The sequence below is a fragment of the Mustelus asterias genome, chromosome 13 (genome assembly GCF_964213995.1).
Source record: "Mustelus asterias chromosome 13, sMusAst1.hap1.1, whole genome shotgun sequence".
Taxonomy (NCBI): Eukaryota; Metazoa; Chordata; class Chondrichthyes; order Carcharhiniformes; family Triakidae; genus Mustelus; species Mustelus asterias.
Genome location: NC_135813.1, coordinates 80,020,192 through 80,034,457, shown reverse-complemented (window position 1 = coordinate 80,034,457; position 14,266 = coordinate 80,020,192). Strand labels below are relative to the sequence as shown.

At 52.7% G+C, this 14,266-nt stretch overlaps 1 protein-coding gene across 1 annotated transcript in view; it reads right to left on the bottom strand.

The window, feature by feature from the left end:
- Positions 1-14,266, bottom strand: part of LOC144502798 (nuclear receptor corepressor 2-like) — a 171,257-nt gene that overhangs the window by 22,036 nt on the left and 134,955 nt on the right. The window contains 1 exon segment of the mRNA XM_078227084.1: positions 8,800-8,973. Coding sequence (XP_078083210.1) covers positions 8,800-8,973 — 174 coding nt within the window.

Genomic DNA, 14,266 nt, shown 5'->3' with positions numbered 1-14,266 from the left:
TTCCCAGTCTCTGACCTGCTCTTGTAGCCACTGTGTTTATATGATTGGTCCAGGATGTTAATCGTGGGAGATTCAGTGACAGTAATGCCATTGGATGCCATAAGATCATAAGAAATAGGAGCAGGAGTAGGCCATTCGGCCCAGTGACCCTGCTCTGCCATTCAGGAGGATTCTGGCTGCTCTGTCTTAACTCCACAATCCTGTCTGTCCCCCATAGTCCTTTACACCTTATTTATCTAATTAGTCCTAAATAGACTCAGCGATCTGGCTTCCACTGCACTCTGTGGAACAGAATTCAAAGACTGATGGCCCTCAAGAGAGGAAATTCTTCCTCATCTGCTTCAGAAATGGGAGCCCCTCATTTTTAAACCTTGTCCCCTCGCGCTGGATTCTCTCACGGGGAAGAATCCTTGCAGTGTCTTTCCTGTTAACCCCCCTGCCCCGAGAATCTAATGTTTCAATAACATCTCCCATTCTTCTAAACTCCAGCGAGAATTGGCCCAATGTCAAATTGTTGGCAGAATTCCCCCGTCCCGCCCGCCACGGGGATCGGAGTGGGCGGGGCATGGACCATGCAAAGGTCATTGACCTGGAGCGGGATTTTCCAACCTTGGGGCGAGCGCGGCCGGAAAATCCCATTTGTTCCGACACCAGTTTCGGGAAAACACAACTTGTTTGTTTACCGGTTAAAACCAATCAGCTGCCAAGATAACTCGGAGTACAGGAGCCCGCGGTTACCACGGCGATACCCCACCCTGCTCCCTGGTTGGACAATCACCACCTCCCTCCCCCTCGCAGTCCTTTTGTACAACTGTCAATGCTCCATTTACACAGTCCCAGATAGTTTCACACTCACCACATGGAGTTAATCAATTATAAATTAAGTTTCTCAGCTGGGGGGGGGGGGGGGGGGGGAAAGTTCCGAATCCGTGTGGAGCGGAGTAACTCCTCTGTCTGGGATGCTCCCACAGGATTGCCATTGGCTGAAACCACAATGACAGGCGCCTCTTCAGGCACAGGCAGCCCAGTTCTATCTGTTTCCATGGAGACATCGTTGAGTCTGCCACAGGGTGCCCAGCTACTTTCAGCGCTAAAACGTCCCGCTGTCAATCTGGCTGCTGGGGCATCTCTCTTTCTCTCAGTTAATCACAGAATCGATGGCACGGAGACAGGCCCTTCGGCCCAAACTGGTCCATGCCGACCAAAAAGCCCATCTAAGCGAACCCCATTTGCCTGCATTTGGCCCATATCCCTCTAAACCTTTCCTATCCAGGTATCTGTCCAAATGCCTTTTAAATGTTGTCAATGTCCCTGCCTCAACCACTTCCTCTGGCAGCTCATTCCACACACGTACCACCCTCTGTGTAAAAAAGTTACTCCTCAGGTTCCCATTAATACTGTTTAAGAAAGGGAATAGAAATGACCCTGGTGATTATAGACCGGTTAGTCTTACTTCGGTGGTTGGTAAATTGATGGAAAGGGTCCTTAGGGATGGGATTTACGACCATTTAGAAAGATGCGGATTAATCCGAGATAGTCAGCACGGATTCGTGAAGGGCAAGTCGTGCCTCACAAATTTGATAGAATTTTTTGAGGAGGTAACTAAGTGTGTTGATGAAGGTAGGGCAGTTGATGTCATATACATGGATTTTAGTAAGGCGTTTGATAAGGTCCCCCATGGTCGGCTTATGATGAAAGTGAGGAGGTGTGGGATAGAGGGAAAGTTGGCCGATTGGATAGGTAACTGGCTGTCTGACCGAAGACAGAGGGTGGTGGTCGATGGAAAATTTTCGGATTGGAGGCAGGTTGCTAGCGGTGTGCCGCAGGGATCAGTGCTTGGTCCTCTGCTCTTTGTGATTTTTATTAATGACTTAGAGGAGGGGGCTGAAGGGTGGATCAGTAAATTTGCTGATGACACCAAGATTGGTGGAGTAGTGGATGAGGTGGAGGGCTGTTGTAGGCTGCAAAGAGACATAGATAGGATGCAAAGCTGGGCTGAAAAATGGCAAATGGAGTTTAACCCTGATAAATGTGAGGTGATTCATTTTGGTAGGACAAATTTAAATGTGGATTACAGGGTCAAAGGTAGGGTTCTGAAGACTGTGGAGGAACAGAGAGATCTTGGGGTCCATATCCACAGATCTCTAAAGGTTGCCACTCAAGTGGATAGAGCTGTGAAGAAGGCCTATAGTGTGTTAGCTTTTATTAACAGGGGGTTGGAGTTTAAGAGCCGTGGGGTTATGCTGCAACTGTACAGGACCTTGGTGAGACCACATTTGGAATATTGTGTGCAGTTCTGGTCACCTCACTATAAGAAGGATGTGGAAGCGCTGGAAAGAGTGCAGAGGAGATTTACCAGGATGCTGCCTGGTTTGGAGGGTAGGTCATATGAGGAAAGGTTGAGGGAGCTAGGGTTGTTCTCTCTGGAGCGGAGGAGGCTGAGGGGAGACTTAATAGAGGTGTATAAAATGATGAAGGGGATAGATAGAGTGAACGTTCAAAGACTATTTCCTCGGGTGGATGGAGCTATTACAAGGGGGCATAACTATAGGGTTCGTGGTGGGAGATACAGGACGGATATCAGAGGTAGGTTCTTTACGCAGAGAGTGGTTGGGGTGTGGAATGGACTGCCTGCAGTGATAGTGGAGTCAGACACTTTAGAAACATTTAAGCGGTTATTGGATAGGCACATGGAGCACACCAGGATGATAGGGAGTGGGATAGCTTGATCTTGGTTTCAGATAAAGCTCGGCACAACATCGTGGGCCGAAGGGCCTGTTCTGTGCTGTACTGTTCTATGTTCTATGTTCTATGTAATTCTTTCTCCTCTTAACTTAAACTTATTCTCTCTAGTTCTCGGTTCCCCAACCCTGGGAAAAAGACTGAGTGCATTCACCCTATCCATGCCTCTCATGATCTTATACACCTCTATAAGATCACCCCTCAGTCTCCTACACTCCAGAGAAAAACGTCCTAGCCTGTCCAATCTCTCCCTATAAGTCAGTCCCTTGAGTCCTGGCAACATCCTTGTAAATCTCTTCTGCACTCTCTCCAGTTTAATGACATCTTTCCTATAGCAAGGCAACCAAAACTGAACACAATACTCCAGGTGCGGCCTCACCAACATCCTGTACAACTGCAACATAACTTCCCAACTTCTATGCTCAATGCCCTGACTGATGAAGGCCAATATGCCAAAAGCCTTCTTCATTGCCCTATCTACCTGTGATTCCACCTTTAGAGAACCGTGTACCTGAACTCCAAGGTCCCTCTGCTCCACAATACTCCCTAAGGTCCTACCATTCACCGTGAAAGTCCTACCTTGATTTGACTTTCCAAAATGCAACACCTCAGACTGATCCGTATTGAACTCCATTTGCCACTTCTCGGCCCACTTCCCCAGCTGATCAAGATCCTGCTGCAATTTTTGATAAACCTTCCTCACTGTCCACAACACCCCTATTTTAGTGTCACCTGCAAACTTACTGATCATGCCTTGTACATTCTCATCCAAATCGTTGATACAGATCACAAACAGTCTCTGTGTTTGTGGACAATGTTTCCTTCTACATCCACTGGATTAGACAGGGTTCCGGTTTTTGATACAAGGGGAGGGATTTTACAGCTTCGCTCGAGCGAGACTGGAAATTCCTGCCCGAGGTCGATGGACATTTCCGTTGCCCTCTCCGATTCTGTGGCAGGCGAGGCGGTGGAGTTCCGGTGAATGACTCCAGGATCCAACTCGATCCACTTCCAGAATCCCTCACAGACACGGCGTCATCCAATGAAAATGACCGCTTTGACTGACGTGAATCAGGGTTTGTTTTCTGGCTGCTTTTGCTGCCCTCGACCCTCCCGGCAAATCTGCAAACACGAGGCTCAGTCTCGCTCTGTGAAGCCGGTTCATTAACCGCTCTGCTGGCGGGACCCCCCGTTGTTGCATGCAGAGGGTCCGGGAGCCCAGAAGGAATCCTGACTGTTGTGAATCGATGTCTGTCCCGACTTGAGACAAGGTCACTTGAAGAGTTTGATCTTGAGATGTACTGATGATGTTATCAGCAATGGGGCCGAACTGAACCGTCAGTCTAATCCCCGGGTTGGAAGAGGAATACCTTCACCAATAAAATCTCTTGTTGGTTTCGTACTTTTGTGGACTGAAGCATCTCTTTCAAAATATCACAAAGAAATCTGGCAACGAGGTGGCTGAATCCACACTCCAAACCCTCGAAAAAGAACTGCAGAAATCCAGTGAAATAATAAACATTATCGATCGGTGCTGCAGCCTTTCAAAAAGCACTAGGGTAAAAATATCACTAAACCAAAGCTGATGATAGAGATTTGATTTGATTTATTGTCACGTGTATTAACATACAGTGAAAAGTATTGTTTCCTGCGCACTGTACAGACAAAGCATACCCTTCATAGAGAAGGAAACAAGAGAATGCAGAATGTAGTGTTACAGTCATAGCTAGGGTGCAGAGAAAGATCAACTTAATGCAAGATAAGTCCATTCAAAAGTTTGACAGCAGCAGGGAAGAAGCTGTTCTTGAGTCGGTTGGTATGTGACCTCAGACTTTTGTATCTTTTTCCTGTCCGGGGTGCGTGGGGTCCTTAATTACGCTGGCTGCTTTTCCAAGGCAGTGGGTAGTGTAGAAAGAGTCAATGGATGGGAGGCTGGTTTGCGTAACGGACTGGGCTACATTCATGACCCTTTGTAGTTTCTTGGGCAGAGCAGGAGCCAAACCAAGCTGTGATACCACCAGAAAGAATGCTTTCTATGGTGCATCTGTAAAAGTTGGTGAGAGTCGTAGCCGACATGCCAAATTTCCTTAGTCTTCTGAGAAAGTAGGTGTTGGTGGGCTTTCTTAACTATAGTGGGGGGAACCAGGACAGGTTGTTGGTGATCTGGACACCTAAAAACCTGGAGCTCTCGATCCTTTCTACTTCGCCCCTGTTGATGTAGACAGAGGCATGTTCTCCACTATAATTCCTGAAATTGATGACAATCTCCTTTGTTTTGTTGACATTGAGGGAGAGATTATTGTTGCCGCACCAGTTCACCAGATTCTCTCTCTCATTCCTGTACTCTGTCTCGTCATTGTTTGAGATCCAACCCACTACGATGGTGTCGTCAGCAAACTTGAAAATCGAATTGGAGGGGAATTTGGCCGCACAGTCATCGGTGTATAAGGAGTATAGTAAGGGGCTGAGAACACAGCCTTGTGGGGCACCGGTGTTGAGGATGATCGTGGAGGAGGTGTCGTTGCCTATCCTTACTGATTGTGGTCTGTGAGCGAGGAAGTTCAGGATCCAGTTGCAGAGGGAGGAGTTGAGGCCCAGGCCACAGAGTTTGGAGATGAGTTTCATGGGAATAATAGTGTTGAAGGCTGAGCTGTAGTCAATAAATAGGAGTCTGGCATAGGTGTCCTTGTTATCTCGGTGTTCCAGGGTTGAGTGCAGGGCCAGGGAGATGGCGTCTGCTGTGGGCCTGTTGCAGCGGTAGGCAAACTGTAGTGGATCCAGGTAGCCCGGGAGGGCTACCAGGTGAAGTGGAGCGAGGCGCACAGACACAGAATGTTTAGGCAGAGTGACGATAGCCCAACACTGACAGGTCATCGAGAGTGTCGACGGTTATCACCTGGCGAAGGAGCAGCGCTCCGAACGTTTGTGATTTCAGATAAACCTGTTGAACTTTAACCTGGTGCCCTCTGTGACCTCTCACCCTGTCCACCCCAGTCCAACTCCGGCATCTCTGCATCATCGCAGAATTCGGAATTTATATAAAGATTCCGAGAGGTGTTGCTGGGAATATTCTGGAGCAATGCCTGGAGCAGTGCTCCCTCTGCTGTGAGAAACACATATTGCAGCAATGAATTGAGAGCCCGGGGGAAGGAACTGGCTCACTCAGTGTTACCTTGTTTGGGAAAAAAAAAGCAAGGCAGTGCTAAAAACTTTGTGGCACATTTGTGCTCACACAAACCTTCCCATAGTAAAAATGGTGGGAGTTTTTGGCTGTGGGATGAAAATTCTGAATGATGGAGCTCCTACACTGAAAGATTTGAAAACGTTGTCCAGACGAACAGCATTCCGGCTAACGTTTTAGTCTCAACCTTCCTGAGCATGATGGGGGAGAAGCTTTGAACCTCCTGTGAAGTCGGTGGGGGCTACTTGATGCTGCCTTGATGTCAACGGCAGTCACTCTCTCACACAGCTGTTAGAGTATATAAAAGGAAGGGAGTAGCTAAAGTGAATGCTGGTCCCTTGGAGGATGAGACCGGAGGGGTGGGGGGTTGGGGTGGCGGGGGGTGGGGGGGGGGGGGGGGGAGAATGCAGAAATGGCAGAGACAATAAATCAGTATTTTGCCTCAGTTTTCACAATGGAGGACACGAGTACCATCCCAATAGTAACGGGTAACGCAGAGGAAACAGAAAGGGAGGAGCTTGGGACAATCAGCAATAGGGAAATAATACTGAGAAAACTATTAGGATTGACGGCAGACAAAGCCCCAGGACCAGATGGCCTATATCCTGGAGTATTAAAGGACCTGGCGGCAGCGATAGTGGATCCATTGGTTATAATATTCCAAAATTCCCTGGATGTGGGAAAGGTTCCAATGGATTGGAAAAATGCTCATGTAACGGCCTTATTCGAAAAGAAAGGGAGGCAGTGAGTAGGAAACTATAGACCAGTTAGTTTAACATCAATCGCTGGGAAGTTGTTAGAATCTATTATTAAAGAAGCAGCATCGGGACATTTGGAAAGACAAAGTGCAATCAGAGTCAGCATGGTTTTATGAAGGATAAGCCGTGTTTGGTTAACTTGCTAGAGTTCTTTGAAGATGTTTCAAGCCGTGTGGATAATGGGGATCCTGTAGATGGATTATATCTGGATTTCAGGAATGGGTTTGATAAAGTGCCACACAGAAGGTTAATACATAAGGTAAGATCACATGGGGTTAAGGGCTAAAGGGCATTGACAGGTTAGACATGGAGTGGCTGCTTCCTCTTGTGGGGCAATCTAGAACAAGAGGTCATAGTTTTAGGATAAATTGGCAGATTTAAAACGGAGATGAGGAGACACTACTTTGCTCATAGGATTGTAAATCTGTGGAATTCACTGTCCCAGAATGCGGTGGGTGCCGGGACATAGAATAAATTTAAGGAAGAGATAGATAGGTTTTTAATGAGTAATGGGTTGAAGGGTTGTGGGGATTGGGTAGGGAGGTGGAGATGAGATCAGCCATGATCGTATTGAATGGTGTAACAGGCTTGAGGGGCTGAATGGCCTCCTCCTGCTCCTTGTTCTTATGGACATTTAGACAAGGAACAAAGAAAAGTATAGCCAAGGAACAGGCCCTTCAGCTCTCCAAGACAAGTCTTTTTGTTGAATCCATTGATTGACTCTGTCTCCATTGCACTCTGGGGCAGTGAGGTCCACAGATTCACAACCCTCTGTGAGAAATAGTTTCTCCTCATCCCAGGCTTGAATCAACCTCCTCTTACTCTACAACTCTGACCTCTTGCTCCAGACTGTCCCACAAGGGGCAACATCTGTTCAACGTCCACCTTATCAACCCCCTTTAAATTTTATATACCTCGATCGGATCCCCCCTCATTCTTCTGAACTCCAGCAAGTACAAGCCCAAGCTACTCATACATCAACCCTTTCATCCCTGGAATTAATCCAGTGAACTCTTCTGAACGGCCTCCAGTGCCACCACTTCCTTCCTTAAAGAAGGTGACCAAAACTGAACACAATATTCCAAGTGTGGTCTCACCAATGCCTTATACAATTGTAACAACACTTCTCTACTTTTATACTCCAGACCCTTTGCAATAAATGCCAAGATTACATTTGCCTTCCTTATCACGTTCTGCACTTGCATACCCACTTCCTGAGACTCATGCACAAGGACAACCAGATCCCTCTGCACAGACGCCTTTTGAATCTGTTTCCCATTTCAATAATAATTTGCCCTTTTATTTTTCTGGCTGAAAAGGATTTTGGTCCATTCTCCTAGTCTATCAGTATCCGTTGGTAAAATCTTAATCTCCTCTTCACTGCCTGCTTTCCCACCTAGTTTAGTGTCACCTACAAGTTTCACTACGTTACACTCTGTCCCTGGTTGTCGATCATTGATATAGATTGTAAACAGTTGAGGTCCGAGGACTGACCCCCTACGGCACCCCGCTAGTTACCATTTATCCAGTCAGCCAATCCTCAATCCAATACTGTATTCAACCCCCAATCCCCTGCGATCTCACCTTCTGGATCAGTCTTTTATGCGCCACCTTGTCAAACGCCTTCTGGAAGTCTAGATATACCACACCCACAGGTTCCCCACTATCCACCTTGCTGGTTATGTTCCCAAAGAACTTGAGCAAGTCTGTCAAGCATGACATTCCCTTCATAAACCCATGCTGACAATACTGGATCGAGCTTTGTCTTTCCAAATCCTCCATCGTCTCCTCCTTAATGATTGATTCCAGAAACTTCCCCACCGCAGAGGTCAAACTAACCGGCCTATAGTTACTACTATTTGCCTCTGTTTTTTGAGAGTTTATTTCTCACTGGTTTCTGGGTCTATCTCTGTCTCCTTTCTGAACAAGGTGTGACATTTCCAATGCTCCAGTAGCTGAGGTTGGAGGCTGGACAGCGTGAATCCACAGGCAGGGTGGGTGCAATCTGCAACACATTGTGTTAAAATCCACTGCAACTCATTCAAAACTCTTCCAATGATTAACTCAGGCAGCAACGTGGAACCCTCCACAACCACTGGCCCACCATTATCATCTTACCAGCTCTCCAACTGGAAGAGTGCTCAGTGACGGCTATAACTGATGGCATGGCTCTGTCCCTCTCCCTCTCTCTCTTGCTCTCTCTCTCGTTCCCTCTCTCCCTCTCTCTGTCTCGCTGTCGGTCTCGCTCTGTGCCCTGTGTATCAGTTGTCTTGCTGGTGGGAGTGACTCGTCCTGAGAAGGAAAATGGAGAAGAAACTCAGACTTTATCCAAAGCACGAAATGGATTCTCCGATATCTCAACACAACACGAAAATCTTCACTTGATATCTGAGAATTTATTGTAAACAAATTCTGACCACTCCCTCTCTCTCTCCCCCCCGCAGTCTCACTCTCTCTCTCTCTCTCCTGCCCTCCTGCTCTCTCCCTCTCTCCATCCAGTTACCATCCTTTGGTTCCCTTCCCCAGTCTCACTCTCCACCATTTCTCAATCCCCCACTCACTCTCTCCCCTCTCCCCCAGTCTCCCTCTCTCTCTCTCTTCCACTCTCACTCTCTTTCTTCCTCCCGTCTCTCTCTCTCCCTGGCTCTTTCCCTCACTCTCGCTCACCCCTCCAGTCTCCCTTTCTCTCTCTCTATCTCTCCTGGTCCCTCTCTCTCTATCTCTCCTGGTCCCTCTCTCTCTATCTCTCCTGGTCCCTCTCTCTCTATCTCTCCTGGTCCCTCTCTCTCTATCTCTCCTGGTCCCTCTCTCTCTATCTCTCCTGGTCCCTCTCTCTCTATCTCTCCTGGTCCCTCTCTCTCTATCTCTCCTGGTCCCTCTCTCTCTATCTCTCCTGGTCCCTCTCTCTCTATCTCTCCTGGTCCCTCTCTCTCTATCTCTCCTGGTCCCTCTCTCTCTATCTCTCCTGGTCCCTCTCTCTCTATCTCTCCTGGTCCCTCTCTCTCTATCTCTCCTGGTCCCTCTCTCTCTATCTCTCCTGGTCCCTCTCTCTCTATCTCTCCTGGTCCCTCTCTCTCTATCTCTCCTGGTCCCTCTCTCTCTATCTCTCCTGGTCCCTCTCTCTCTATCTCTCCTGGTCCCTCTCTCTCTATCTCTCCTGGTCCCTCTCTCTCTATCTCTCCTGGTCCCTCTCTCTCTATCTCTCCTGGTCCCTCTCTCTCTATCTCTCCTGGTCCCTCTCTCTCTATCTCTCCCGGTCCCTCTCTCTCTATCTCTCCCGGTCCCTCTCTCTCTATCCTCCCGGTCCCTCTCTCTCTATCCCTCCCGGTCCCTCTCTCTCTATCCCTCCCGGTCCCTCTCTCTCTATCCCTCCCGGTCCCTCTCTCTCTATCCCTCCCGGTCCCTCTCTCTCTATCCCTCCCGGTCCCTCTCTCTCTATCCCTCCCGGTCCCTCTCTCTCTATCCCTCCCGGTCCCTCTCTCTCTATCCCTCCCGGTCCCTCTCTCTCTATCCCTCCCGGTCCCTCTCTCTCTATCCCTCCCGGTCCCTCTCTCTCTATCCCTCCCGGTCCCTCTCTCTCTATCCCTCCCGGTCCCTCTCTCTCTATCCCTCCCGGTCCCTCTCTCTCTATCCCTCCCGGTCCCTCTCTCTCCCCCGGTCCCTCTCTCTCCCCCGGTCCCTCTCTCTCCCCCGGTCTCTCTCTCTCCCCCGGTCTCTCTCTCTCCCCCCGGTCTCTCTCTCTCCCCCGGTCTCTCTCTCTCCCCGGTCTCTCTCTCTCCCCCGGTCTCTCTCTCTCCCCCGGTCTCTCTCTCTCCCCCGGTCTCTCTCTCTCCCCCGGTCTCTCTCTCTCCCCCGGTCTCTCTCTCTCCCCCGGTCTCTCTCTCTCCCCCGGTCTCTCTCTCTCCCCCGGTCTCTCTCTCTCCCCCAGTCTCTCTCTCTCCCCCAGTCTCTCTCTCTCCCCCAGTCTCTCTCTCTCCCCCAGTCTCTCTCTCTCCCCCAGTCTCTCTCTCTCCCCCAGTCTCTCTCTCTCCCCCAGTCTCTCTCTCTCCCCCAGTCTCTCTCTCTCCCCCAGTCTCTCTCTCTCCCCCAGTCTCTCTCTCTCCCCCAGTCTCTCTCTCTCCCCCAGTCTCTCTCTCTCCCCCAGTCTCTCTCTCTCCCCCAGTCTCTCTCTCTCCCCCAGTCTCTCTCTCTCCCCCAGTCTCTCTCTCTCCCCCAGTCTCTCTCTCTCCCCCAGTCTCTCTCTCTCCCCCAGTCTCTCTCTCTCCCCCAGTCTCTCTCTCTCCCCCAGTCTCTCTCTCTCCCCCAGTCTCTCTCTCTCCCCCAGTCTCTCTCTCTCCCCCAGTCTCTCTCTCTCCCCCAGTCTCTCTCTCTCCCCCAGTCTCTCTCTCTCCCCCAGTCTCTCTCTCTCCCCCAGTCTCTCTCTCTCCCCCAGTCTCTCTCTCTCCCCCAGTCTCTCTCTCTCCCCCAGTCTCTCTCTCTCCCCCAGTCTCTCTCTCTCCCCCAGTCTCTCTCTCTCCCCCAGTCTCTCTCTCTCCCCCAGTCTCTCTCTCTCCCCCAGTCTCTCTCTCTCCCCCAGTCTCTCTCTCTCCCCCAGTCTCTCTCTCTCCCCCAGTCTCTCTCTCTCCCCCAGTCTCTCTCTCTCCCCCAGTCTCTCTCTCTCCCCCAGTCTCTCTCTCTCCCCCAGTCTCTCTCTCTCCCCCAGTCTCTCTCTCTCCCCCAGTCTCTCTCTCTCCCCCAGTCTCTCTCTCTCCCCCAGTCTCTCTCTCTCCCCCAGTCTCTCTCTCTCCCCCAGTCTCTCTCTCTCCCCCAGTCTCTCTCTCTCCCCCAGTCTCTCTCTCTCCCCCAGTCTCTCTCTCTCCCCCAGTCTCTCTCTCTCCCCCAGTCTCTCTCTCTCCCCCAGTCTCTCTCTCTCCCCCAGTCTCTCTCTCTCCCCCAGTCTCTCTCTCTCCCCCAGTCTCTCTCTCTCCCCCAGTCTCTCTCTCTCCCCCAGTCTCTCTCTCTCCCCCAGTCTCTCTCTCTCCCCCAGTCTCTCTCTCTCCCCCAGTCTCTCTCTCTCCCCCAGTCTCTCTCTCTCCCCCAGTCTCTCTCTCTCCCCCAGTCTCTCTCTCTCCCCCAGTCTCTCTCTCTCCCCCAGTCTCTCTCTCTCCCCCAGTCTCTCTCTCTCCCCCAGTCTCTCTCTCTCCCCCAGTCTCTCTCTCTCCCCCAGTCTCTCTCTCTCCCCCAGTCTCTCTCTCTCCCCCAGTCTCTCTCTCTCCCCCAGTCTCTCTCTCTCCCCCAGTCTCTCTCTCTCCCCCAGTCTCTCTCTCTCCCCCAGTCTCTCTCTCTCCCCCAGTCTCTCTCTCTCCCCCAGTCTCTCTCTCTCCCCCAGTCTCTCTCTCTCCCCCAGTCTCTCTCTCTCCCCCAGTCTCTCTCTCTCCCCCAGTCTCTCTCTCTCCCCCAGTCTCTCTCTCTCCCCCAGTCTCTCTCTCTCCCCCAGTCTCTCTCTCTCTCCCCCAGTCTCTCTCTCTCCCCCAGTCTCTCTCTCTCCCCCAGTCTCTCTCCTCTCCCCCAGTCTCTCTCTCTCCCCCAGTCTCTCCCTCTCCCCCAGTCTCTCCCTCTCCCCCAGTCTCTCCCTCTCCCCCAGTCTCTCCCTCTCCCCCAGTCTCTCCCTCTCCCCCAGTCTCTCCCTCTCCCCCAGTCTCTCCCTCTCCCCCAGTCTCTCCCTCTCCCCCAGTCTCTCCCTCTCCCCCAGTCTCTCCCTCTCCCCCAGTCTCTCCCTCTCCCCCAGTCTCTCCCTCTCCCCCAGTCTCTCCCTCTCCCCCAGTCTCTCCCTCTCCCCCAGTCTCTCCCTCTCCCCCAGTCTCTCCCTCTCCCCCAGTCTCTCCCTCTCCCCCAGTCTCTCCCTCTCCCCCAGTCTCTCCCTCTCCCCCAGTCTCTCCCTCTCCCCCAGTCTCTCCCTCTCCCCCAGTCTCTCCCTCTCCCCCAGTCTCTCCCTCTCCCCCAGTCTCTCCCTCTCCCCCAGTCTCTCCCTCTCCCCCAGTCTCTCCCTCTCCCCCAGTCTCTCCCTCTCCCCCAGTCTCTCCCTCTCCCCCAGTCTCTCCCTCTCCCCCAGTCTCTCCCTCTCCCCCAGTCTCTCCCTCTCCCCCAGTCTCTCCCTCTCCCCCAGTCTCTCCCTCTCCCCCAGTCTCTCCCTCTCCCCCAGTCTCTCCCTCTCCCCCAGTCTCTCCCTCTCCCCCAGTCTCTCCCTCTCCCCCAGTCTCTCCCTCTCCCCCAGTCTCTCCCTCTCCCCCAGTCTCTCCCTCTCCCCCAGTCTCTCCCTCTCCCCCAGTCTCTCCCTCTCCCCCAGTCTCTCCCTCTCCCCCAGTCTCTCCCTCTCCCCCAGTCTCTCCCTCTCCCCCAGTCTCTCCCTCTCCCCCAGTCTCTCCCTCTCCCCCAGTCTCTCCCTCTCCCCCAGTCTCTCCCTCTCCCCCAGTCTCTCCCTCTCCCCCAGTCTCTCCCTCTCCCCCAGTCTCTCCCTCTCCCCCAGTCTCTCCCTCTCCCCCAGTCTCTCCCTCTCCCCCAGTCTCTCCCTCTCCCCCAGTCTCTCCCTCTCCCCCAGTCTCTCCCTCTCCCCCAGTCTCTCCCTCTCCCCCAGTCTCTCCCTCTCCCCCAGTCTCTCCCTCTCCCCCAGTCTCTCCCTCTCCCCCAGTCTCTCCCTCTCCCCCAGTCTCTCCCTCTCCCCCAGTCTCTCCCTCTCCCCCAGTCTCTCCCTCTCCCCCAGTCTCTCCCTCTCCCCCAGTCTCTCCCTCTCCCCCAGTCTCTCCCTCTCCCCCAGTCTCTCCCTCTCCCCCAGTCTCTCCCTCTCCCCCAGTCTCTCCCTCTCCCCCAGTCTCTCCCTCTCCCCCAGTCTCTCCCTCTCCCCCAGTCTCTCCCTCTCCCCCAGTCTCTCCCTCTCCCCCAGTCTCTCCCTCTCCCCCAGTCTCTCCCTCTCCCCCAGTCTCTCCCTCTCCCCCAGTCTCTCCCTCTCCCCCAGTCTCTCCCTCTCCCCCAGTCTCTCCCTCTCCCCCAGTCTCTCCCTCTCCCCCAGTCTCTCCCTCTCCCCCAGTCTCTCCCTCTCCCCCAGTCTCTCCCTCTCCCCCAGTCTCTCCCTCTCCCCCAGTCTCTCCCTCTCCCCCAGTCTCTCCCTCTCCCCCAGTCTCTCCCTCTCCCCCAGTCTCTCCCTCTCCCCCAGTCTCTCCCTCTCCCCCAGTCTCTCCCTCTCCCCCAGTCTCTCCCTCTCCCCCAGTCTCTCCCTCTCCCCCAGTCTCTCCCTCTCCCCCAGTCTCTCCCTCTCCCCCAGTCTCTCCCTCTCCCCCAGTCTCTCCCTCTCCCCCAGTCTCTCCCTCTCCCCCAGTCTCTCCCTCTCCCCCAGTCTCTCCCTCTCCCCCAGTCTCTCCCTCTCCCCCAGTCTCTCCCTCTCCCCCAGTCTCTCTCTCTCCCCCAGTCTCTCTCTCTCCCCCAGTCTCTCTCTCTCCCCCAGTCTCTCTCTCTCTCTGTCTCTCTCCCCTGGTCTCTCCCCCAGTCTCTTTCTCTCCCCCGGTCTCTCTCTCTCTCTGACTCTTTCCCCCAGTCTCTCTCTCTCTCTGTG